This window comes from Zosterops lateralis (genome assembly GCF_965231275.1).
Source record: "Zosterops lateralis genome assembly, chromosome: 6".
Classification (NCBI taxonomy): domain Eukaryota; kingdom Metazoa; phylum Chordata; class Aves; order Passeriformes; family Zosteropidae; genus Zosterops; species Zosterops lateralis.
The window spans coordinates 39,632,476-39,660,293 of NC_139761.1; the positions used below are offsets into that span (position 1 = coordinate 39,632,476).

General features: G+C 37.1%; 1 protein-coding gene across 1 annotated transcript in view; it reads right to left on the minus strand.

Moving 5' to 3' along the window:
- Positions 1 to 22,692, minus strand: part of MYBPC3 (myosin binding protein C3) — a gene marked incomplete at both ends in the record, with an annotated part of 57,461 nt that extends 34,769 nt beyond the window's left edge. Inside the window, 11 exons of the mRNA XM_083862616.1 lie at positions 283 to 449; positions 1,155 to 1,178; positions 5,425 to 5,481; positions 7,698 to 7,742; positions 8,611 to 8,659; positions 9,992 to 10,109; positions 11,033 to 11,181; positions 11,321 to 11,407; positions 11,633 to 11,728; positions 13,705 to 13,971; positions 22,668 to 22,692. Coding sequence (XP_083718742.1) covers positions 283 to 449; positions 1,155 to 1,178; positions 5,425 to 5,481; positions 7,698 to 7,742; positions 8,611 to 8,659; positions 9,992 to 10,109; positions 11,033 to 11,181; positions 11,321 to 11,407; positions 11,633 to 11,728; positions 13,705 to 13,971; positions 22,668 to 22,692 — 1,084 coding nt within the window. The remainder of the gene's footprint in view (positions 1 to 282; positions 450 to 1,154; positions 1,179 to 5,424; positions 5,482 to 7,697; positions 7,743 to 8,610; positions 8,660 to 9,991; positions 10,110 to 11,032; positions 11,182 to 11,320; positions 11,408 to 11,632; positions 11,729 to 13,704; positions 13,972 to 22,667) is intronic.
- Positions 22,693 to 27,818: the final 5,126 nt, after the last annotated feature.

Here is a 27,818-nt window from a genome sequence, read left to right on the forward strand (position 1 = left end):
CTAGTTGGGGTGGGGGCAAGTAGGGGATGCTGTTTTATGTTCAGGGAAACACAAGGGGCCAAGCTTGTGGAACTGATAAAGTGAGTGTGTTCAGTATATCCAGAGTTTCAGAGCAAGAAATGTCAGAGTATTGGGCATAGCTGCAATCTTTGGTAATCAGTATTTCATATGTAAAGGCTGGGTAATAACTGGAACAGGAAATTACTGTTTCTCATGATCTTGTATCTTGCTGCTGTAAAGAAGATACAAACACTATATTTGGAAGAAATGCATCTCACCAACCTGTGCTTTTTTTCTCTTCCTTCTTTATGCGTTTGAGGCGTTTCAGCATCCCACGCAAATCTGTGATACCATACTGGAAAGCAATTTTCTCGTATTCCGTAGGAGGAGCTTTCCTCAGGATATCCCAGACATCAACATCAGACTGTGATTCAGATTTTCCTTCACCCCTGCAGAAAGGGATTAGAGTGTCTGAGTGCTACTATGAGAGTATTTAAAAAAATCTATAGGGTTGACATCTTGCCTTGATTAAGCCATTTCTTAAAAAAATAATTTGTCAGTCTGATTTTTTATTTTATTATTATGTAAAATAATGAAATAAACCTGGTCACTAGTTTTAATTTTATTTTTATATATAATGATTAAAATTGAATTCTATCCTGAAGGGTTTATTTCTAACAACCAAAACGAATACATTTTAACTTCCTTTAATGGTAGATAATAGAAACATAAGGAAACTTATTTTCTTGTCGTGGTCAATGCACAAAACATGGAACATGGCAAAGCAAGGAACTGAATTCATATGCTGGCAACAACCTTAGAAAAAAGGCACTTGGTTTATGTAAATAAGAAAAATATCCTTTTCTACTCAGGACATTTTTTATTTTCACTAAAAAGAGTCACATATTGTCTGTAGTAATCTATAAAACATAAAAAGTCTGGTGAGTAGTGGCAAACAAGACAGTATTTACAATGAACTACTTATTTTATATTTTAACCAAAGAACTATTGATTATGGAAGAATTAATATTTGGTTTAGTAGAACTAAGGGGAAATTTGGCTGTCTGGCTTTGGGAGAGGCATTCTTTTTTATCTGCCATCATATTTTTTGTTCAAAAGATCATAAATAGAATAAGAAATTGGCGTAACCTTACCGGTTTGAAGGGCGCAGGAAGCTGCTGTACTCCAGAACAACGCAGAGAATCATTTGGAAAAGCATGCAGCATCCCAATGGGCAAGAAAAAGGGCATCAGGTGTTAGTACAAAAGAACCATGAATGTCATCTTCACCCTTAGCAGAACATGCCTGTGCTTCAGTAGCAGGGAGATGAAGGAATTCATGCAAAAGCTCTGAAATGGGCTTAAGGGAAACACTAATCCATAGTGAGATCAAACTCACTCCCACGCTTTGTACAGTTCCACTGTGGGATTTATATGATAAGTGCAAGCACTTCTGTTTATTCCTACTTATGGCTGATCACCTTCCAAGGAAACAAATAACTCTACTTTGCCTTGTTATCAGGGCGGTTTTGCCTGTCATAGTTTGCATTTTGGTAAATGGAGAAATGATGGAAGAAGTAACATTTTACTAAAAAATTCTTAGGAGAAAAAACTTCCTGTGGCTGTTGTTTCTGATTTTCACCAGGACCAAGCAGATTCCAGTGCAGCAGAACACACCCTTATGATGAAGTCATGTTCAGCCCCCAAAAGAGGACATGATATGCAGCAGGTGATGCAGAGAAAATTGGAATGTTATGGGGTGTATTTCCATTTTTTGCAGGACAATAACAGTCCAATTAAATCTGTGAGAAATATTACTGCTTAACAGTACCACTGTAGTCAGTCCAGACAGCAGATATAACCAAACATTTCTGGTACTCCTTTTATTGCCAAGAAAAAGCTTGCTTGTAATGGGAGCACTGTGTTTATTAAAGTGCTGCAGCTCAAGCTTGGAATTTCCAGCACCTTGAAGCTCTTGATCAGAAAGGAAGCAAGAGGAGAGGATTTCAGCTTAGTGAGACTGAGCTGAAATATGGTATGCAATATCTCATATCTTCAAAGTGGTTTAGCATTCGCTGAGCCCAAAGCCCTCACTAGCACTCACTGAATTGATAGGAGCTGAAGTTTGGAGTGCCTATGATAAGAGCAGCACACTGGATATTTACTTTGCCATAACACTGCATCAACATCACCCACAATTTTTACCAGGGTTCCTCTTCTATATACCTATCATTTAGTTTGAGGTTGCTGCAAACAGTTTTTAGTTTTGATTAGCACGAGACAAGAAAACTGAACAGATTTGCCACATAGATCAAGATCTTTTTAACATAAGCAGTTCTTGGACTTGTTGCCCTGATCATATCAGGGAGTGACTTTCAAATATTTCTAAATACATGTAAATTTATCTATCTATCTATCTATCTATCTATCTCTTCCTTAAGACATTACATAAATATTGGTAGTTTCTCAGTCTATCTGTCTACTTATAGGCTTGTCTGTATATACACTCTCTCTATCTGAAAATTTACAGGTAGGACTATTCATGGAGATTTCAAAAATGTTTTGTGTGAGTTATTTTTAAGTACATAATGAGAAAAATCTTCTAGTTTTAAAGTTCCACAGTCTGATAACTCTCACTATTGAGAAGACTTCCCTAGTTTTTGCTTTAGTTTTTCCATTACTCAGTGTCAGCCCACTGTTTCATTTGGTAGTACTGTTGTGGTGTGTGCAATATCAGAAATTTGAATATAAGAAAGAATATAGTCTCTTCCTTGGAAATACTAATTATTTTTTTTTAAATAAAAGAAAAGACTTTTGAGTTTCATGCAAAATGGGACTGTAAGCTAGAGACTGTAATTGCTGTTTAACTGAGTTCTGGAAATGAAAAGAGAAAAATATGTTTGCCCTTGAGCAAAGTTTTTCCCATCCCAGTACTCCTTTCCACTCTTTTGCATTTGTTAAAACATTCTCTTTGATCGCAGAAGGACACAGAGTTTGAACAGAGAAGCTGTGCTCCTCCACTACCAACAGGAACTAAGCAGTATGAAAAGTAATAGAGCACTTGGACTCATGAGGTTTCTCCCACTCCTCTGCTCTTCTCTCTGATGCTGGGGATCCTTATTCACAGAGATCACCTCATAGGTTAGCTATGCACTTGAAGGCATCAAGATGCAGTTCAGTGAACCTGCTGTAAATGGAATATAAAGCTGATATGTTTTAAACATATGTGGAGGGGTTAAAAATAGTTTTGTACATCCCAGAAATGGTTCCTTCCTATCCAGTTACTGTCAACTGATTGGACCCCGTCAGCTGTCACCTCCTTCAAGGTCTTTGCTCACTATCCCATTTAATAGTCCTGTGACAGCTGTTCCCTTCCTCTTCCCAATGACCTCTCCTTGGCCCATGACATCTGTATGTCAACACCAGTTAATTAAATTACAGTGATAGGAGATACAGTGTTAAATGAAGCTCTTTATTATAGTGAAGCTATTTATTATATAATGATCATTACCTGTGAATCGAGGAACTCTTGTAAAATGGTGTAATAAAGCAGAAATGTTTAAAGAATAATTCTAGATTCTGTTTGAATCTGCATAGCTCTTGAGAGTTCCCCAGCATGAGATCCCTTTTTCTGCTCTATTTTAATGAAGAATTCTTTAATTCCATTATGAGATTTTATGCCTATTTGTTCTCATTAATATAAGTGGTCTTCAACCTGAGGGGTGCAAAGCCTGAAGGGTCCACTAATTACTTCTGAAGTGGCTATGAAAAACAACTAGGAGAAGTGAATTTCTGTTCTTAAATAAGATAAGCAATTGCTTTATGCCTTACATCTTCTATGGAAACTAGACTCTGTTTAAAACAAATCGGATTCATGCTGAAACAAGAAACTTAGATATCAATGTCAGATACAGAAAGTTTGATAGGTGTCTTTTCTGTCTCATCTGTCTGTCCCCCTGAAGTGTTCTGCTTTTGTTGGTACTGCAAAGCCAGGATTCACCTATTGACAGATGCCCTGCATAAAGTGTAACACAGGGGTTTGTGCAGCATGTGGCCTTGGTCTGCCCCGCTGAAGTTTGGGTGAGTTAACCTGAGGCTTTTGTGGCTTTAGTACCTTCTGTAGAAAGTTACTTCATATATCTGCATGATTCTGTACCCTTCATGAGGATAAAACAATTTTTTATAAATAGTGATACCACCACCTGAGCAGAGACTGAACACAGATTCACAACAACACTCATCCAAGTAGTTGATTGTGAAAATTTGAACTAAGAAAGTTTAGATTAGCAAAACATGAATTTAAGTCACAAGTTTTTTATAGTAGATTCAGGTGCTGGAAAGACAGAGTGAGTGGCCAGGGTCAGTGAACAGAAAGAAGCAAGCAAAACTTCATCACCTATTTGCTAGGCAACAATATTATGCAAATGTTTTTTCTTATTCTAAACACTATGACAACAGGAATAAAAAGCAGCAGGTTATTGAGAAAATCTGGAAATTCAAGGAAATTTTAGATCTGGTTATATGAAAGAAAGTGATGGTAAAAGCCAAAGAACATTCAGAGAAATACATTGATTGTACCAAATTGTCTTAACTTTAACTTTAAAACTGTTCAAAAGATCTTCTGTCTCAGAAATTAGCAGTCAATATTTTTCTTTCACACTATGCAATTTTTGTCATGTTCTACATGTAAAGAAGACAAAGATGCATGCACTATTCGAAATGAAATAGTTCTTCTATTCAGTCTGACCCATGCATTTATAATACAATTAAATAGAAGGCTTACTCTCTGTTGGCAACAGTGGAATCCAAAACATTCAGATTAAGAGTTTGGTAAAAAGAGAAGAGCATAGGGAAACAGGTTATGGAAACAGATAGATCAAGGAAAGATAAGAATTATAGAAGAAATTACAGCAAAAAAAGTGAAAGTAAAAGTAACAGAAAGAAATAAGAATTACAACTGGAAGATAAAAAATATTTGTCATATTTATGCAACATAGACTATCTGTATGGTAGATAATATATAGTTGAACTGTGTAATAGTAACATTTAGATATCTAATAAAAAAGCTTGTCCTCCCCCTCTCTGATTCCTAATAAGGCAGCATTATAAATAGATATTTTAATTCCCCCCATTGCCCCCATGAAAAGAGCTGCTGGATACATGTAATTATATGAGTCCTGGCCTTTTCTTGAGAAAGATTTTTTTAAAAAATTTTTTCCTCCTGTATAAACCTAGCAGAAATGCAGCAAATGTTGTGTATTTCAGGAAGTAGCCGTAATTACCTGTCATGCTTTTTCCATTTAGAGCTGCTTTAGGAAAACGTCAAGGATTCTGAGTTCATGAAACCTTCACTTATTCCAGTTCTGGTATTTCAGAGTTGTTCAAAAGAAGCATTTTTTCTCTAAGTCTATGGATTTTTACTCACCTTTTTTTCAGTAGGGAGCTGAAATTAAACTCTGCCCCGTCATCATGTCCCTCGGTACTGTATAGTAATAGAAAGCCATAATTAGTTTCAGAAGGAAGTGGGAATAGCTTGTGAGACTAGAACATTATATAGATGACATATTTTTGTAGAGGAGTAGTAGATGGGTTTATAATGAATTAGAATGTGCATTGACATGAAAGGTCACTTAAGTAGGCTCTGTGTTCATATTCATTTGCATACAGGTTTAAAAAATATATTGATTTGGAATGTATTCATTATCACAGAGGTGTTGCAGAATCTTCCCGCTTTCCTCTATCTTTCAGGAGTGTGGATATTATTTTCAGTTGGGGCAGTATTTAATCAAGCTTTTTGTGGAATGTCTCATGATCTAAAATCACTGTTTTTACCCCTAATATTATTCCAGCTGTAATTGTTCCTTGAGGCTCTTTGTGAACCAGAATACATTACACTAAAAAAAGACGTCACATCATTGGTTATTGGAAGGGTTGAAGGAGGAATTCTGTGATCTGGCTTTCAGCCTGAGATGAGGCTCAATATGTATTTGTTCAACAAGCATCGTGACAAGCAATGTTGTGATGGGTTGGTCTGTGAAAACAAGAAGCATCAGGCAGGAGTTTTTTGATGTGTAGTTCTGCCTGTTACATATGGGGAACTCAGATGGAATGCACAATATTATTTTTGGTGTTCTGAATCCAGTGGGTTTTAGCTGTTCCTCTAAACATTTATAATACTGACCTATTCTGAAAACAGCAGCAGATCACTACAATCACTTCTTTAGATTTTTTTCCAAAAAAAAGTCATCTTTACATTCAGACAAAATTTAGAAAGCCCAAATGTATTTTCTTTATCACAGCCAGTCTACTATCATCAGTGGTCAGCTGCTCTTTAACACCTCTGTTGTTTTAAGTGCAAGAATCTGGTAATTCCAACTCACAGCATTCATATTCTTCCAGAAGCAACACCTTATATTTAACTATTATTTCATAAGCAGATTTTTTTCTTTCCAGTTGTACTGGTGGTAGTTGCAGACCACAATGCTATCTCTGTCAACACACAGTCCTAGCTGCTTCAGAAAAAAAGAGTCTGTCTATAGAATGTAAATCAGAACGTTGGGAAAATTCAGTACTGCAGGAACAAGAATTTTTAGAAGTAAGAAAACAGCCTCAACAGAAAAATGATGGGCATTTTAACAGGACTGTTAAAAAAGATGAAATAGAAATAAGTGCCAAACTTCTTGTGGTACTGAACAATATAAGGTTAAATAATGATTTAGAGTCTGTGTAATTTGATATTTGTTGTGAGAAGAGGCCTTTTTTTAAGGAAATGCTGCTTTTACATCTTTGATTACTTTCAGAATAGTACAGTACTGGAAAAGAGGATTTTCTGGGTGTAAAGCTCCAACAGGGAAGTGTGGTTTTGGCCCTACTTTCACAAGAATTTACATGTTTGCAGGCATAAAATGTACATAGAAATAACTATTATAATCCCAAATTTGGAAAGGATTTCCTGTGATCAAATATTCAGTAAGTCAGGTCTACAGCTGGGAGAATAACTATTCACTTTAGTGCTTCAGAAGTGGTAGTTAAAGTTTCAGGAAAGACCAGCAATCAAGGTTTAGCTTTTTTGAATAATAAGACTCTAATAATTGCTTTAACATGCATATAGTTAAGTCTAATCTCAGAACTCCTCTTTTTGCTACAGTAGAAAACATTAGGAGCAAAAGGCATAAAGTGAAAAAATTCGATTATAATATGATAAGAAGTGTGCTAGGAAACAACAGATTTTCATTTGTGTTCCTACATTTCTGTGAGCAACAGCAATTTTAGTCAAAATGTGCTCTGTAGAGAGGCAAACATGTAAAAGAGAGAGGGCAGACATGCATATATTTAAAGTTACTTTTTTTCTTCTGACAAGGGTGAGAAGATGTCATCTGCCAAACACATGCGTTCTCTGTAGATGAATCTGCCTCTCACTGAACTACCAAGCTACTCTTTTTTAAAAATTTATTTGTTTTATCTATCCTTTTATATTCTTATGTTTTATCTTTTTAATTTTTCTTTATTTGTCTTACATTACTTTTTATTCGTGTGTATTAATCTCATTAATTATGAGACCACGCATTATAAACAGTGATTTATTTGGAATTAAGGCTGCAGCTTAATTCTGTGGACTTGTTTTTTTTCTTTTCCTAAACAGAGAGAGACAGTTCATTATAAGACCTAAATTTGTCTGCTGACACAGTCAGTGACTACCTGAGAAAGGCTGAGGTCATCCGTCTCCCCCCTCCTGCTAGGCTCCTGAGTGAGGGTATCAAAGACAAAGCTTCAGATTTAAACAGTTCAGTTCAAAATCTGGCTTCATTCTTACAGGAGAAACTGACAATCTGAACAGCCCGAAACTGCTCACCCTGCACTCCCTTTGAACTGATTCGGAATTCTTTTAATTTTGCTAACAAGAGGAGAAACTCTCAAAGCCTCCTTTCACTGTGGTGAAATAACACAATGCAGTTATGCACTGGAATGTCCACTATTTTACAGTGAGGCTAGTCAGCTACCTACAGATGGACTTAGCAGTAGACAAATTCTGCTAGCCTTGTTTAATTCTTTGTGATGAATGTTAGAAAAATTCTCATATAAAAATAGGACTTAAAGAGAAATACTCAAAGATTGCCACAGATGATTTGTGTCCTATAGAGAAATAGATGTCACAATATTCTTTGCCTAGTAATTTTTCAAAAATACATAAAAAACCAAAATAGAATCTTATTTATTATTGCATGAAGGAAAAAGAGAGCACATATTAATAATTTCTAAATTTAAAAAAAAATCCAACCAATTTTTCTGAATCTTTCTAATAGAAGGGAACATTATTCCATTAAGAGATACACCAGTTCAGGAAGTCTTAAAGGTGGGGGGAGGTTGGCCTTTTCAACACGAGTCTTTAATATCTAAGACTACATACACCTGAGTTTTCACACAGACACTCACAGTGTCATTGTCTTCATTCAGCAAATAGAGGTGTAGAGCATGAAAACAGATACAATCAAAATGCTTGCAGGAATGTCATCAGTCGTATGCTGCTTATAGAGCTCACATTAAACTGCCCTGTCCTTATCCCACATGGATGTGTAACCTGCTCAGGCAGGTTTCTGCTGTGCATACTCACGTGCGGCGGAAGGCAGCGCGAATATCCAGGTCTCCACTTACAGGTGCTTCTGATGTGGCAAAAAGTAATGAAGAAAAATGGGAGAGCGAGTCAACAAAAAGCAAAAATATGCTGCTATTTCTAAAGTTTTCCTTTGCAGACATTTTTAGAAATAAATTCTTATATTGTAAATTGTGATTAATTGTATATTGAAAGATTAATGGATCGTCTTTAAACATGTAGCCTTCACTAATTAGTTTTCAACATCAAGTGTTCTTTTTGGATAATTTATTTCTGTCTCATGTTTCATCATAAACTGGAGCCTGATGGAGTGTCTTATCTCTTGCTTGTCAATTCTCCTGCTGCAAAATTTTAATTTCAATAGTGTTTTCACAGAGTATTTAAACCCTAATGAGAATATGACTGGACTTCAACTGAATACTATTATTAATAATAAATCATAATCTATCCTCTGACAGCAGAGGTAAATTCCTGGAACTATGAAGAGTGATATGAAACTTAATTGAGGGTGTTATATAGAGAGAATTTTATGCCACTGTTGGTATAAATTGATGTGCTGCTGCTTCTGGGAGAAAAACTGTTCTCAGTTGCTGCTCCTAAGTCTTATGAGTCCCAGCTAGTGAAACTCCAAAAATTAACACTGCTGTTCAAGTAACTTAATAAACTTTTGTCTTTACATTAAGTTCAGTGGTAGCTGGACACAAGTTAATGCTGCAGCCTCTTCAACAGAATTACTGAAACAGGAAATGGTCCAAACATTCAGCTCTTTCAGACAGTCCATGCTTATACTCTTTTACTTAAACTTTTCCACACTCTAGGCAAATTGATGTTAAAATGTACTTTTCATTTTTTATAAGCTTTTCAGTATAGCACTTGTGAGGGTGGCAGCATGCATCAGGTAAAATGAGTCATCTGCTCTTAAAGCAATTTTATCTCACAAGGTGCTTCTGTATGAGTTGAATTTGTTTATATAGAAAGGAAAAAGGAATTGACAATAGTATCACGTCTAATTCTTTTTTTTTCCAAATATTTTTAGCACTGAACTTTTGCCAAAATAAGAATGAACTTATCTTCTGTTCTAGTGAAATTAAACATCATGAAAGAATGAATCTGAAACCAGAATATAGCCAGAGAGAAGATGGGCAGTTTTGCATCTTTTCATGTGCTTTCTTTAAGAGCATCACAGTTCAGACTTAAGTGATGACCAAGTGGTACTTTTAATTATCTCAATCCCATTCTCCTCTGGGGGCCTCTCTAGGTGTACCTCTTCAGGTCTATTCTTCAGGTTTGTGCTTGTCTAGTAACCATTATGTACCAGGAAGAATTGGTGGGCAGGAAAAAAAGAATACAGGGGCAGGAAGAAAACAAAAAATCACCTTACCATTGACTGTCAGGTTGAAATTAGAGCTGTCAAACTTGTCCTTGGTAGACACCTCACATCTGTACCCTCCTGCAAAAGTCATGTTTGCTTCTATGATTTCCATTTCAAAGGTGTACACCTAGAACAGACACCAATGATACAATAATTAGGTTAGAAAATGAAATGGTGGAATACAGAGAGGGAATACATGGAGAGAAATAGATAAGGGATTAACTATATCTTTGTGTCTTTTTAGCACTAAGAACCTTCTTAGTGTCCAACTCGTTACTGTAACAGAAAATCAGCTGTAATCCCCAATTCAGTGGAAACAGCTGAAGAGTGCTGTCAGTACAGGTATTCCTGAGGATACAATCTATTTTAGCAAACTATGCTGGCACATACACTAATGTACATACACCAACTGCATGTGCAAAGCTTTCACTAAGCAGTTTTAGCCTCTCCCCAGAAGGTTCAGAACATGCCAAAATGCAGCAAAAGGTGTGGCTGATGTGAGCGAGCCTGTCCAGTTCCGTCCAGGAGAGGGTGGTAGTGGCTCACGTACCACAGAGGATGCAAAGTTGTGGTACAGACTTGTGTTCCTGCGCCTGTGCCTTGGGACATATTTGTTGTAAAAAATGGGTCTTACTCGGCTATTTAAAGCAATCTAGACAATCCAAGAGAGAAATAAATTCCAGCACTAACAGCAGAATGATTGCTCTATTAAGACCAAGTTAGAGTATGCTTAAATAGCCGTGATTATAATTTTCTCTTAAATATACCAAGTTTCTTGAGAGGAATATGAAGGGAATCCTGCAGTAGAAAGTGCAAAACTACTCCCCCAGTCCTCCAGAGGTTTTATCATTCCATAGACAAAGTATGCAAGAGTTCATATGTAGAGCTTGTCTCTGATCTGTATGGTCCAAATACAGACTTCTATGGATAAGTATAGCCTTGTGTGTTGCTTTGGGTAACTTAACATCAAAACATTCCTTTTAGTTTATATTTTCCTCAGATTAAAGATTAGTACCTAGAAGATTGAGAACTCTATTCTGCCGATTGTACCTTGGTATTTCGATCATAATTGTCATGTAGCTGGAGGTGTTTCCCCACTTTGCTTCCCAGGTCCATCCACTTCCCTTTGAACCATTTCACTGATGGCTTCTTCAGCAGGCTCTCACCTGCAACTTTGGCAATGAATGTGATGTTTCCACCTTGTAGGAGAAGTAGGTTAAAGTAAGATTATGAATAATGTTTATATGTTACATGATTGCTGTCACCCTGTACTTGGAGAGCTAATAGTCAAGCAACAGGTAGTTTACAGACTTCACTTGGCAAACATTTTGAACTCACCAACAGTAACTTCTCCATCCTGTGGTCGTGCCACAAAGAGCCCAATGGGGTCCAGAGGTTCTTCTGGTTTTGTCTCAGTAGATGAAACTGAAATAAACATCATAATTACTATTTAGAATATTTTGCATCAAACTACATAGCTAATTAGTTAATTAGTTTAAAATATCTCAGTAGATTTCTTCTGCCTCTGAGATTCCTTATTCTTTATGATCTGCTTTCATCTACTGTCTCTATCTCACTTACTCTAAGGAGTCCCTGTGTATGTTCTTCCCTTCTGCTAATAAACCAGACTTGATGAAAATTCTCCATTACCTTCTGTGTTTTGGCTGCTTTCTGCTGGTGGAGCAGGTGACTCTGAGACAGCTGGGGCTGGAACAGCTTCTGCAGGAGTGACTGTCTCACTCTTTTCTGGAAATTAATGTAAGCCAAGATTAGAGAAAGTCATATTTCCTCTTTCATTCTTAAAAATTTTTGCAAAAGAACAGCCTTTAATATATGTTAGAAAATGCAGAGAAATTAGCTGTTGTTTCCTAGAGCTTAGAGGATGTGCTGGAAGCAGAAGGGGGCCCACTAAGGCTGGAAGATGAGGCTTTTTCTTTTGCTGAGGTCAGAAAGAACTGACGCCTGTTTTTTTTAAATTCAATAGTCTTGATTTGTACAAACTTGTCATCTGATGAGTAATGCTATAGTTTGTTGCAAACATCAGTAGTCTAAACATAAAAGGTAATGAAAAATGATTATATTATATATATATATATTATATTATATATTATATTATATTATATTTGTAAACAGTTTGCTTATTCATGAGATTTTGTTTAATGATGCTGTTGTTATGTAGTGGTACAAAGGCTATTGTTGTGTGCAGCTTGGAAAAAGCTCTAGACACTGTTAGTAAATCATATGAGTAAAATATTTTAAAAATCTATCTCTAATTTCTTCCCCTGGCTTATGGAAGTTGGTATCCTCTCAATTAAACCATGACCTCAGAGACAAATTCAGGCAAATGCATTTGGCACAATGGAGAAGACAGAATTGTCTGAAAATGGAGTAGGAGTGAGCAACTGGAGCAGATGGAGGGAGGTAGAATTTCTTGAAATAGATCAGTTGCAGCAAGATATATTCTTCTCCGTAGGTTGTGGAGCCACTTCCAAATAATAATGGGCAATTCAGTTACTGTGTAACATTACACATTCTACTCCACTGTGCTCCATAGCATTATTTGCAAGTTATCTGCCTATAGCAGGCTCTACATGGAACTAACCTGAATGACAGTAAGGAAAATAGAATGAGCACAGTATGGACCAGTTTGCTTTCAGGATGAGATAGTCATCAAGACCATATTTCTGCATGCTCTGACAGCTGTCAAGTTGTCCTAATCCATACCAGGATTTCCCCTTACACATAATCAATCTGTTGTGCCCTGTCTTTGCATATGGAACAGGACATTTTGAATCATGTTAAACATTCCTCAGTTTCTTTCCAGCTGACCAGAAGGTCTCACAAGGTCTCATCATGTTGCTAGAACGAACAATAGCAAAGAAAAGGAAGTGATATAAACAACCTGAGTTTGAGGCTTTTCACCAAGTTAAAGAGCAAAGTCAAATACCAGAAGTGGTAAATGGATACAATTTTGGAGGGGAAAAAGGGATCTGGAAGGTCAAAATATTTCAAAAAATGAGTGCTTTCATCTATCCTAAGCATCTTCAGATTTTATTTCAGGAGAAAATTCCAGGGAATTTGACTCTTTATATTTATTCCCAGAAAAAGCCTAGGAAAGTTTTAAAAACTTCATATAACTTGGTCTGTTAATGCATAAGAAGATAGTAATGAGAGATACACAAATAATACAAAGGCTACTCTTTGTACTCGAGCCCCTCTTGAAATATGCATTTTTGGCAGCAGGAGATTTTGAAAACATTTTAGGGAATGTATGAGCTTCTAGAAATATTACAGTATAACTTGTATATGTTTTGTCAATTGTTACAATTTTGTATTTAAATAGAATTATTATTTAAATTGAATTATTATAAGAGCAGGCATCTTAGTTTAGGTCAGGGCAAGGGTTAATTTAGCTTTGCTTTGCTTTTCAGTAGTTAAGTGTAAAAGCTTGACAGAAGTCTAAAGACGTACATTGACATTTCTCCTATGATCTCCTCTCTATGGACTTCTGACACCTGGAAAGAGGTGCCTTAGCCACAGGAAATGTATTCCTCAGCTAAATATTAATTAGTACCTTCAAATAACTGGGCAAAACAGATGTATTGCTGGTAGAGAAATTTTACAGTGTTAAAATAGGCTAATTTCCATGAGCCTTATTCATGAAGGTTGCATGTGGGACTGGAAATACTGATGAAACCAGAATTGCTTAGGAAATGCTGTACCTGGTTCCTTGACTTTGAGTTCAAATTTGACCTTGGAACTTCCAGCTATTACAGCATATGTCACATCATCTTCTTTTCCTACATTATTGATTGTCAGTGAATGCTTGTTGCCTTCTGTCTTGATGATATATTTTTCACTTTCAGTAATTTCTGTGCCAGCTCGCTGCCATTTCACCTTGATGCCGGATTTTTCTGTCTCTGCTTCAAACACAGCTGTGTTTCCGGCTGTCACCTCTGTTGTCTTTGGCTTCTTGGTAAACGCAGAAACTAAAAAAAGAGAGAGGGCTCACTAAAATCTGTTTTGCAATTGTGGCATATCTGGTGTAGTCAGCTGTTGTGGCTGCAGCAGCTGTCTCTTTTCTCTCCCATCTGCCCATGCAAGATATAAATTACAACACTTTCCACGTAGAAGTTGTGGAATTGTCTTTGGGTTTATCAAGTTCTGTGTCTCACTGAGATGTCAAATCTCCTCTACACTGCCATGAAATAAAGTGGAATGGATAGCGAATTCACCTTACTTTCTGCCTTCCTCTTAGTTTTCCCCCATATTGAGCTCTGGTTTTTCATAAGGGAATGTTGTGGTCTATAATAAAATGATGTGGTATATATTCTCACATATCTAGCTATCTACATTAATTTGCCATTCACTTTTATCTAGAATTATCTGTTTTGTCCTAACAGCTGCTTAACACCATTGCTACAGAGAATTGGGATCTGTTCTTCAACAGCACTGCAGTTTGTCCAGTAACCTGTGCCCTAATACACCACAATGAATGAATAGTTCATCTTTAGTCCTTCTGTTTTGACTGATCAAGGCTTTAGTGGAAAGGGATTCACATTCCTATGATGAGCCTTGTAATTTCATTCCAGCTAAAATGATCAATCAATTGTTGTTTGTATTCAGAAGTTTACTTCAGCATTAAAAGTTATAGTACTTGCCTACATTACACTCTACAACAATTAGTTTTCTAATTACTTACAAGGTAGATTAAAATATTTCCTCAATGTTTCAAAAAACACTTAGGAAGCTTATAATGAGAATTAATAAAATTATTAACATGTAGGGTGAACAAGCATGAACCAAACAATGTTTTAATTCGTATGCAATCAAAGTAACACAACAGATAGGAAATTGTAAACAAGCAATGGATCATGATTTTGATCCAGGAGTATCCTAATCTCTCTCAAGATTAGGTTTGAGTAAAGTAAGTTATTTTACTAATTTCTTTAATTTTAACCTTATTTATTTATATTTCTTCATCTTTATTTTGAACCAAGTTTTTATTTCATGCTTGTGTTTTTGTCTTAATAAAATCTGTTACCATTTGTTGATTGCCATGAGCTATGTTCATGTGTAAAAATACCAGCAATTAACATTCTGATTCATACACTGCATGGTTTTTTGTGCATCATTCTGCCATCTTTCTATTGACTCACCCCTGCATATCTACATTTTTATAAAATACAAGTAATTTCATCACATCTAATCTAATCAGTCTACATCTAATTTTATCAGTCACCTCTGTGACAAATTGTCTATGGCTCTTCTCCTTTGGCAGCCACAAGAACTCTTCCAAACAGCACGACAATGGTTATAATTAGCTTTGAACTTTTAGTTCTGCTTTATAAAAATAAAAGAAGCATGGCATGAAAATGTTTTAAAAGAAAAAGTTTATATTCATGTTCAAACAGGTGCTTTAGTTAATGTAAATGGTATATTATTAATAATACCATCTATTATTTTTATAAAATCTCTATTCCTGTAGCATGTCTTCAGACTGCATGATTTAGTTGACTTTAGTGTGGTTACATCTGGAAAGATTTCATCTGATGGCCTTTGGTCTTTAGTCATAATACAATTCATGCTTCTTGCATTGTTTTGCAAAGGATTCAAACATTCTTAAGCATCAGTTAAATTATGAACTACAAACACTTTAGGACTGATCTCCTTTTTTACTCTTCTTCATGCGTTCCTACCCTGTTAAATGTGTGAGAAATTTCCTCTGGGAGTGGAATATTCCTGCATGCTTATAATTGAGTTTTTTTCTAATCTGGTGCAATAGTTCTTTAAAAATATAGTGCTTTGTAGAATATAGAGCTGTGTACTGTAGTGTACTACAGCCTGTTACCAGTCACACACCTTTCCATATGGTATTGCACTTCTGTAAATAACACAGCAGGGTGTGCATTGATGGATTGTATCCTGAATAATTGCAGGAGAGTTACTGTGCATAGCAGGCTGGACATGCAGGATTCAAAAGACACGTAAAGGTGGCCAGGCTACTGCACAGTGGGCAGGCAGGTCAGTTCTGGGACCCACTCCACTACTGTCTAGCTGGCTCCTTTCCCAATGATTCTACAGACAAAGCAGCAGAGAGGCATGTTTTTGTCTTTGAGTCCTATTATCATCACTCTTCTATTTAAGCACAAAAGAATCTATAAATATATTAATTACCTAACAGCAAAGTGATTTGTAAGTCTTCCAGCCTACAGTGTCAGGGTGTCATGACACACATACTTGGAAGTAACTCTGTGATCTGCTGGACACCCTGTAAAGTGATTAGGTTTCTTACATTTGCTGTGTAGATGACTCAACAAGAGCAAAATTGTTGGTGAGAACACAGTCAGAAATCTCCACCACTGCATAACACTTCTGGCTTTAGGAAATCTAAACACATATGAGGAAGTTTATAAGTAAGATTTCTTGTATTCCTTCCTCTCCCCCCTTTCCTGCCAAAAGACTCACTTTAGTTCTGACTTAAAATGATTGTGAATACTTCTGGTAAGTACAGAATTGAAAAGTCAAAAATCTCCCATGAGAACAAAGGCCTGCAAGAACAGTTGTTGTGCACCCACTTTTTAACTGGTAAAGGAGACTTGGCTTTTAATTGAGCCTTTTTGCTGTACTTGAGATTCAGTCAGTGCTGGGCAGTGTCCAGAGCAGCTTCTCTCTATCCAGCTGTATTCTCTTTAATCTTTCACTGCTCTTTTTGCAAAGGAAAACTAAAAATGTAGGGCTGGAGATTTTTACAGGAAATTACTTTGCTGCAGAAGAGAGATTGCTGAACAAGCGTGTGAAGAGAATATGATAATTTTTCATTTTGGGGGAAAAAAGGGAGTGGCTTAAGAGAATAAAGAGTTCAGTTATTCCCCACCCCTTCATTATGGCTGCTACTTTAAGTAACATGTAAATCCAAGTGGACCAGAGGTTTCCTTTTTCTCATGCAGTTATACCAATCTAATTTGGGTATTTCCTCATTAAAAATACTCCTAAACACCACCATCCAAAACTTCTGGTTTGTCCTGAGAATGACACTTTTGCCTGCTTTTATCAGAATCACGTTCCCCGTCTGACAGTCTCTCTCACTTCAGTGTTTGGCTTCTACCCAGATATACCCCTCTCAGTTTTATATACCCATCCCATACTCTAAACACTCTTGAATATGGCCACCACCATGAGGCTGTGGAAAACCAATGACTGTGACACTTCTTGTGTGATGTTGTGGAATGTGTCTGTCAGCCACTGACAGATCTCAAACACTTTCCTATGTTTCTCCAGACTCCAGGTGTCCATGCAGTTAGGAGCCACAGGGCTGGAGCACCTAATGTCCTCTGCTATCCACTGAGTTAACTCTCTGATTCCTGATGTGTGCCAACCCAGCCACAAGGGGAGAGAAAAGTCACATTAGTACCAGCAAACCATGGCAGTTCTGGAGGGAGAGCAGAGACCCATGTGAGTTACCAGTGCTGATGAAGACAAAGTATTGAAGGTGTTCTGTGTGTGTGTTTAGTGGGGATGGAATTGGTGTTGCTGTGGGGATTTAATGGAGACAGAGAAGAGGGAGGTGAAACTAACAAAAGAAAATGAGCCTGGGGCCACTTTATACTAACCCATTTTTCAATACTTCACTGCTCATAACCCAGGCATTCCTAATCACTTCTAGTGTCCATAATGCAAACACAGTCACATAATTTCTGAGTAATATACACCAGCAAATTTTACCCCAGGCAGAAGAGGAAACAGCTGTATGTGGTCTGCAGTTATCTTGCAGAAACTTTTTGGTGGTTAAGGCTGCAGCTACCAGAACTTGCATCCTCTAAAACTCTTCAAACACCTGAGGATGTACACATCAGCCATAACACTATATATGTTACACGACTTACAGCTTAATTGGTCAGTAATAAAAACCTCTCTTTGGAGGTCTGTGGTCAGATTGCATTCTGAAAATCTATTAGTAGGTCTTTCAATCAGGAGGATGAAGAAAAATTAAATACATTTGCTGTGGCCCAAATTAAACTAGAATGAAATAATTTCAGTTCCAAACCTAATATTCTGTAATAGTCATCTAAATAAAATAACAAAACTAGTATTCTGCTGTCATTCTGCTGCCATTTATTAAATCTTCATAGTAGCACCTTCATGCTTTCTCCTTTACTTTCTGGCCTGCTTTGAAGCAATGTCCTTCTAACAGCCATCATCAAACAAGTTTAATGTTATGCTTCAAGTCTTTTTCATACTCTCCTATTCAAAGTCCAAGAAATGGCTAAGTTACTACCAGGGTTTATATCTTTTGCACTAATAATTATTTCCTTTACTGTCTTGTTGAACTATCTATCTATTTACTGGGCTTTTATTTTATGAGTATTTTGAGGCAGAGACTGTTTTTCTGTTGCCTTTGTACAGCATTAAATTGTTAGTAGGTAGTGCTAAGTACTGTTGTATCTCTAAAAAGAATAAAAATGACTGTTAGAAGCTAGAAGAACAATTCTTATTTCATTATTGTCAGAAAAAGCAGAGGTAAGGTGTATATTAAAATAATGTTAAAATACCAAAATAATTTCATTTGCTAGCAACATTCCCTAAATAATCTGGCTTAGAGTCACAAGCATCAGCTGAAAACCTATTCCTGAAATACTGGAATTTCAATGTGTGAATTATGTGAAATGAAAGTGAGCAAGAAATATGGATTGTACATAGAGTGGTAGAGGAGAATGTGTGTTAGATGACATTTTCAGATGATATTTCTGCCTTTCTGAAATAAAACCTGTTAAAGGTATAAATTCTTGAGGAGAATCTAATGTAGACGCTAGAAACTACAGCAGAAATTTGTGATGAAATTAGACAAAATAATCACAGGTTTCTCTCACAAAGCTGAGTTATCCTACTGCACATTCTCTTTATTTGGTGTTAAAATACATATTGGTCAATATATATAATTAATATTATAAAAGTAATATTAGCTGTTAGAATTCTTTAATTTGTTAAGATTTCATGTTGAAAATTGATCTTTGCTTACACTTGGCATTTATTTTTTCTTCTATATCATTTGCTCTTCTATTGAGTTAAAAGCCAAAGTGAGGATAAGCAGACTTCAGTAATGGAGCTTGTAAATTCCTTTCTGAGGAACTATATAAAGATGCTGCACATTCCTCAGTCAGGACCTAAGTGGCTTCTTGCAATTACAAGCTTAATCACTTCATGATCCAAAAGCTATTGAAAGACTCAATCTTATCATTCCTGCCTGCTTCAGCAGCTGAGATTGCGAATTCCTGCAACATGAGCAACAGGCGAGGAATAGTTTCACTAATCAGTCACCTCTCTCCATGCATCCATCACACTTTCTGCAAAAGGGGAATAGTAATGTTCAGCTTGGTTTGAATCTTAACTTACAAAAGAGGAAACTATGTCTGTATGAATTTAGGGTTTTTGCTGCATTCCTGTGGTGCATAGAAGTTTGTTGCAGTGCTTTGTTGTGCTAGGTGCTCACAAATGTGAAAGAATGATCTCATATTCAAACTAAAATTCTGCAGTTTATGCTTTATGACGACGACAATGATGATGATGATGATGGAAGCCTCTGTGTATTTACAAGTTATTTGTAAATTCTTGACAAAATGTCCTAATCAGAATTGCAAAATCTAAGTTTTTCAATCTATAAAATACGTGAGTAAAAGTTGACTGATTTTCAGAGAAGGTGAGTAATATAGACTTCTCCTTTCCCAGCTATAATAATGCACACACTTCCCATTAAGTCCCATTTATCTACTAAATTTGGTGTTAAAAAGCCAACTATTTCCTCCTAATGTCATAAAATATTGTCAGGGAAATGGCTGGGGTTTTTTTAACCTTTCTGAATTTTCATAACCAAAAAAAAAAAAAAAAAAAAAAAATCAAAATTTTCCAAACGGTAAGCTTTTGAACAAAGATTAACTATGAAATGTTTAAATCAAAGGGAGAAGAACATCAAGTTTCTGCAACAGAATCCTGCAAAAAGTGGTGCTTTTCAAAGTTTGATTGTTTGCTCCAACACTAAACTCTTATAGGTCTTATAAATTCTGTTGCTCTTGTGGATGGTGTAGATTTTCTAGAATGCTAAGACAGTTCTTTTGGCATTCTTGAAATAAGTAGGAGAGTGCTTTATCCTGAAGTATTTTAGTTGGGCAGTTTAAAATGAAAGAATATCTGTTGGAAAATCTACTTCACCACACCATTTTAACTTTAATGTTTTATTCGATGATGTTTTTTGGGTTTTGGTGGGATTTTTTTTGGTTTTGGTGGGTGGGGTTTTGGGGTTTTTTTTGTTGGTTTTTTTTGTTGCGGGGGGCTGTTTTGTTTTTGTTTGTTTCTATTAACATGTAAAAGGCCTATTAAAGCAGCAGCTATAAGCAGAATATCTCTGATCATTCTTTGACATGGAGAATTTTCTTTTGCCTATACACCAGATGCACAAATTTCAGTAATACAGACTAGGGACTTCTATGGGATCTTCACTAATCCAACTCTGTGGTGTGTGAAATGCAGGAATTGTGATTTATCCAAGTATGAATTACCCAATGGTAATTTGGCCCTCCTGAGATGGTGCTCAACATTATCCCATCTCGAAATGGCTTGAACTGTATAAACAACATGAAATAGAAAACCAAAGGGATTAGTGTCTCCTGGGAGACTCAGAAGATCCTCTCAGTTGAAAGTTATGGGGCATGTGAGTGGTTCTGTCTCGGTCAGAGTGGTAACAAGAGCTTTTCCTCCCCCTGCTGTGATAATCCCAGTGTTTGGTCTGGTTTGTTCATAAGAACTGTGTAGGACTAGTGGTGTTAGACACCTGTTAGATTTCTCTGGAGAAATAAATTGGAATAGAATTTCTCTTCACCATTAGCCAGTAAAAGTGGGCATCTTCACAGGGACATTGCCTCTCATCCACAGAGAATGAAAATGCTAATTTAAAGGCAGTTAAACAATTAGAAATCGGAAGTCATAATGCCAAGGTGATCATATTGTCAAATTTTGCCTAATCTGTTGTGTTTATTTTTGTCTGCATTCATAACACTTCAACATTTCTATAAAACTTAAAAATCGTATGACTTTAGAAGCAGAATGTGAGTATGAATTTTTCATTTTTGGGGTGATTACTGAACCTTTGCAGTTTTTATTTTCAGCTTCATCTACAATTGCAGGATCTACTTTCGTTAGAAATGGTAGCCTTATGAATATGAAATGATGTTATATTTGTAATAAAATGGAAGGATTGCTGACACCACTGTTGCTTTAGGGTTATCATATAGAGGGAACACAAGAATGTTGTTGGAGTTAACCATGTTTTAGTGCTTTGCAGTTTGTATTAGGAAACCCTCTGGGTGTGTAATGGGTCAGCCTCTAGCAGTGGCTAATTTCAAATATTTTGGTCAAATGAAGGTTCTTCCTAACAAGTCCTTCTTTTGTTATTGTGACCAGAGGAGATTGTCTCATTGGCCAAACTGAGAGGAGACCAGTGCCTGCTCAGGCCTTTGCAAAGCACAAATGCCATTAATTATAAGTTTCCACAGCTGTCTCTGGCTAACTCTGGAAACTGCACATTATTAAAAACATGTGCACCTTGTACTGTAATTCAGGTAGTGGTGATCCTGGGTATGCACTGGCATCACTGAAGTGACAGCCCTAAAGTGGAGAATCCCAGATTTAGTACAAGTTTCTCCAGGTCTGACTACTGAATATGTTCACACTTGACAAACAATCATAAGATCAGCTTTTGTCAGGGCTTTTTTTCCCCAAACTTACTTGTGGACACAAAGTGCTCCTGGAGGCATCTTTCTCTGCAGGTGTCCTGAAGTAAAAACTCTCTCTACCTTCTTTACCTAGGCTCTCTTCCTCTTCAAAACACCAGATCCATTGCACTTTGCACCCCATCCTAGGCCTCCTCTATGTGGGCAGCCTCAGTGGTCCTTATTTGAAGATTTTAAAGTAAAACATTCATAAATCTGAAATACTTTCCTGGCATTTTTCTCTGTGGCTCTGTGACCTTGGCTTTCTGAAAAGGGCTTGTTATCTTCTGGCTCAAGGGGAAAGGATGAAGGAGGGTGAAGGAAAAAAAATCTGCATGTATTCTTCACAGTAAATGTTGCCTTTTTCCCCTAGAGTTCTATTGTCAGTGGTTGAAAGAACTAGAAAGAATAAACTCCAAACCAGGTACTGTTTGCTTTCGTTTTCACAGAGATTTCATTAACAATAAATACCATCAAATTTTGCTAGTAATACTTCTACAAATTGTCCAAGAAAAACCCCTCAAGCCCCCCCCAAAAAGCAGGAGAGGTTTATACTATCTAATTATCTGAGAGAGAGAGAGACTACAAGCCTTTATTTATTTTTTTTTCAGAATCCTAAAGGTGACTAGGAAAGGAAATGAGAAATTAAAAGCATCTAAAAATTATATGCATTTCACCTGTATTTTTTCCTCATCCATAGTCTCTTGAGAAAATTCTATGACTGAAGGTTATCAAAGCAGTCAGTGATTTTTCTGCAAGATCACTCAATATCTCCTACATTTACAACTTAATAAAATATAATTTCTTTTTCCTGTCTGTTTTTTTTTCCTTTGAGGCATCCGATTTCTCTAGAATACACAGTCTACTCACATTTTTTCCCTACCAAGCTGTTCTTAGTTTTGTCTGTCAGTTATGATCCTTACCTGTTTTCTTTATGGGCTCTGGCATCTTCAGTTTGTTTCTGCTGAAGCTCCCAGTTGCATCTGGAAAGCAGGGTATGAGTTACACAGGAATGTGACTGCAGGGCTTTTGAGACCCCTAAAGAAGCACTGGATGGAAGCCCCCATCCTGCTCCTCCCCCTGATCCCCCACTGTTGTCAATGACGGCACCTTATCAACAGCAGGACACACTTGACAGGCTACATCAGCTGGGATAAATATAGCCAAGTTCCAGGAGCCAGGGAGCTCAAGCCACCCAAGAGTGGCTACCACTGATCTGTTGGTATAAACCAGAGCACAACATGATGTTGCACATGCATACAGTGCATTTTCTAGCTCCAGGCATGTATTGCATGAAGAAGTTCAACACTGCCATGTTTAGAGCACATTCAGCAAACTAGGTCTGGTAGTTACATCTCCTATATGCTGGTTCCTGCTTACTCTAAGTGTGTATTTGCTTGCATTCTTACCACTTATTTCAGTTTTTGGTTTTGTCATAATTGGGTCAGGGCTGAACAGCCCCTCAGAAACTGTTTTTCTTGTTTCTTATTTTAGCTTTTCTACTGAAGACTGTATTTGTAGAACTAACTGAACCTTAAGGAAAGAACTTTCTTTTGCAGAGACACACATTACTGACATTTGCAGTCACAAGTAGAAAGCATGACACTACTTAAATAGTTTTAGTCCTCCCTCCCCATCCACCCACTTGATACACAGCATACATTTCTTGATAACTAGCAAGTTTTTTTTCTTCTTTAAAATATCATTTTAAAAATAGTTCCAAGGTTCTGTTTTATACCACTAGACATTTCAATTTTGCTTAATCATATAGAAAAGACCTGGAGGAAAATCTCACTAGAAAATTATTCTTGTATGGCCATTTCATGCTCTAATCGTTGCTTCTTGTTTATTCATATATTTAACATATGGCAAAATAGTAACTTTGGACAATCATTCCTTTATCATCGTGATGGTTTATCAATTTCGAGTTTTAAGCTTTACCAGGAAAACTCTGGAGGCCAAATATAGAGCATATTTTAGTCACCACAAGTATTGATAAAATAATTTTTAAAAAACGTGTGGTTTTCATTTTTTCCCCCTGCTTTACTATCCTGTAAAATACTCATTTTTAAAGGATTTCATCTTTTGGTACAGAGTTCAGAACAGACCAGTGTGCAAGCAGCACATCGGTCACTGTGTCTGTCTTTCACATCTGACTCCCTCAGTAGGCTGATAGGACAAACGTAAACACACAAGAAACATTGCTGATCCCTCTCCTGCTTTGGGACCTTGCTATTTACTTTGACTTGAAACCTTTCAAAAGGCTTGGATCTCACTTCTTCCCTACAATGGAACAGAGCTATGAGGATTTAATCTGATGCAGAGAAATGATCCAAATCTAATAATAACTTTGCAGATTTTGTGATTTTTAATGTTATTTAAAGTAACATTTCAAATATATTGCTGTGTTCAAGACTAGGAACAATGAATGTTTTGTCTGCTATTACACCATAGGTTACCAGGTGGCAGCATTGCTGTAATAGTAAACATTTTCTAGCATTTTCTATATTGTATAATATAATATAATATTATATTACATGACATGACATTATATTATATTTTATGACCTTTTTAATAACAAAACTTCTATGCAAATGAAATAATTTGCATAATAGCACATCATTTCACTGGCTACACTGACCCAAAATAGATGTGTAGTGGGTTGTGATAATTACTTTCTAATGCACTGCAACACCAGATAATTGTTCAGCAAGTGTGTGAAGTTTCATCCTGTATTCAAATGAAATGGATGTACAAGAACAGTGAAGTAACATGTAATAAATGTCTCAGGGCCTGTGCTTAAAAGGTGAGTGAGAGCGAAAATTCTTCCTTGTCAGAAGAATTACTCTGAAATTATTGTTCTGTGCCTCGGACAGTGGCTTTCACTGTGTAATTCAAAATCAAGTTCAAAAATGACAGAAATTGGTGGCCTGCAGTGAATGGCAATGTGATTTTGGATAGTTGCACCATGGCTTATGCAGAGAAAACCAAGGATTTATTATTTATAGCCAAATTTAACAGTACTTCCTTCTAAAAAGACTATCCAACTTCTTATTAAAAGGCAATGTATTTAGGTGCTTGTGACTCTGCCCAAATGTAACTATCCAGGCAGAAAGTCTATATATTACTTTTCTATTTTGGGCTTCTTTTCCTGGTAGTTTCTGTCATGCCATTTAATTTCTTGTCTCTATTTCTGTTTATTTGCTTCTTTGCCTTTTAGTTTTGTTTCATGGAAATATGACAGTGGTTCAGCAGTTTCTGAGGACAAGGCAGTAAAATTGCCTCAGTGGCTGCAGATTTACTGGTGTGAATGGTGGGACAGCTGAGGAGGCTCAGTGCAGAGCACAGGCCTAGCAGGACTCATCCCCTGAAGTTCTCATAGAATCATAGAATCTCCTGAGCTGGAAGGGATCCACAAGGATCATCAGGTCCAACTCCTGACTTTGCACAGGACAGCCCCAATACTCACACCATGTGCCTGAGGGCGTTGTCCAAATGTTTCTTGAACTCTGACAGGCTCCTGCTGTGATTTTTCTGGGAGTCGTTTGTTCTAGTGCCCACCCGCCCTCTGGGTGAAGAATCTGTTCCCAATATCCAACCTAAGCCTCACTGTTTCCTTTGAGTTTTTGAATCACAGAGTGCTGGTGTGTACAGTGCAAAGCTACTTGACCTTAACTGACAGAACTTGAGTTTACAGGATTTAGGAGATTTGGGTAATGCTGGTCCTGTTTATTTGAGCTTCCCTCTGTACAACCATTTTGTATCCCTACCTTTTGCACTCCATATTTGAGTTCTTTCTGTTTATTTGACAGTAACTTGCTTTCATTTCAGGGATGTTCTTTTAACTTGCTTCATGATAAACAACCTGTGTTGCTGCATATTCTAGACTATGGGGGGAAAAATTGCAGTCTGCATATACTCAGTGAGAAATTTCTATATTTCATCATCTGAAGAAATTTTGTTTGTGCCAATGAGGTCCAGTGCAGGTGTCAGCAGAGTTTTCTATGCTTTTATCTCTGGGCTAAAGAGGGACTTGGACTTAATCCAATCAAAAAGCAAACAGCCTTTGTGTTCTGTGCTCCAAACATTATCTCCCTTGGACACACCAAAATAAAGGGGAGAACAGACAGAGCTGGAGGGCAAATAGTTGGAACTTCAGAGAGAGAAGTGATCACACCAAGTTGAATGGGAGGAGGAAATAAAAATGTATGATTGAAGAGCATGGATGGGGGGAGAAAATTGCTTTTCCTAGGTAATATGGGAGGGATTTGAAATGGATTCTCAAAGGATGAGAATATTAGATGGGGAGCTGGGATAGAAATGGGGTGGAGGGAAGAGAACTGGTGATAAGACTGAAACTGTAAGAGGATGTGGGATGGGAAAACTACATGGCTGAACAAATACATTGGAACTGAGAACATAAAGAGAAGCTGACTGGAGGCATTTGTGAGAAAAGTTGGCCTGAGAGGAAGCAATAAACTAGCTGGGCAAAAGTTGAAAAGGACATTGAGAATAAAGCAGTTGGAATCTACTAAATGTGGAGGCATCTACTGGCTGAAACTAGGCATGGAGGAAAGCTGAACAAAGAGCTGGAAATTGATAGCTCAGGCTGGCTGAGAAAGGAAAGTGCCGTGTGGGTGAGCAGGAAAAAATGGAAGAGGGACTATCTAGAGAAGAAATCTAAAATTATGTTTCTGAAAGCAGACACCCAAAACTCAGAAACTTAAGTAAATCTAAAAGAACCCAAACTGATTTGTATAAGCAAATGCCCAGCTCAGCACCCAAACATTCTTCACTTTGCATAAGGCAGAGGAATTGAAGCATTCTGCACAAAGGCACCAGTGATCAGAGGGCTTCTTACACCTAGAGCGCTGCTGCTCTGCTGCTGGGGAGTTAAAACAGAAGCTCAGAGGGAGCCCTTAAGGCACAGAAACTGCATTCCTTCCTACCACAAAGCCGCTTCCCCAATCCTTTGCATAACCTTGGTCTCCCCAATAACTCCTCCCACCCTTCTTTCTCCTCCACCACCTCCTGCTAACCCTTATCTGCTCCACCACATCCTCATTCCCCTCCTGTCCATAGACTGCTCTGCTCATTCTCACGTACTGCTTTGGCTCCCCTATAGCAAAAAGTAACACTGTGGGGAACTAAAGGCATGAAGAAGGAGGATGTGGCTGGATGAGTGGAGAGAATGGAAAGAAACACAGAATGCAAAGAAAGTTGCCCTGAAAAACCTGATCTACTAGGCCTGTTTCGAGTAGGAGATTGGATGGAGTGACCTCCAAACGTCCCTTCCAACCCAGGTTGCTCTGTGTTCCTGTGTGCTGATGTGAGGTGTTGGGCTGAGGCAGACACAGATGAGCTATGAGTGAGGAAATGAGAAAGAATATCTCAACCTACTGCTGTTTTCATGTTCTTTGGAAGAAGTTCACATTCCCCAGCTCTTGGAATAGGACTCTGATTACTTGGTTTATATACAGACTTCACTAATAGCACGAGCTCAGCTGAGTCAACTGAATTGCAACGTGCAAATTTGTTAGAGAAGAAAGGTGAAACTTGGTGAAGTTTTAGCTACTGCCGCAGTTGCTTTAAAGAGCAAGCTCTTCATCTACTTGACTGTAATATATTAGTGGGTTCATTACAGTAGTGTATTTATTACAAGCACCACATCTTCAGTGTTTTAGGTATATGGGTATACAAAACTATGTAAATCTGATTTGAGTGTTTCTTAGAACAAGGAAAGGTGGTAAAGTAGCAAGTTAACACACAAAATAAATTAGAAATAAATGCAAATTCTTGGAATTGGCACCACAGTCTGTGCATATCATCGTCTTTTCTATCCCTAATCCATACATTTTCAATACACAAGTGTGGGATTTCCATTGTGAACATGCTGTTCTGGGCATTCTCAAATTAAAAATGCTTATTGTGTTGTCATCAGTAATAGTCTTTGCTATGAATTTACAATGTGCAGCTAGAGTACAAGGAAAATTTTGAGTGATAGTATAAATAGACTGAATTGAACTGTCACAATATATGTACTAGTTATGAAGCTGCCACTATAGTTTGAATTA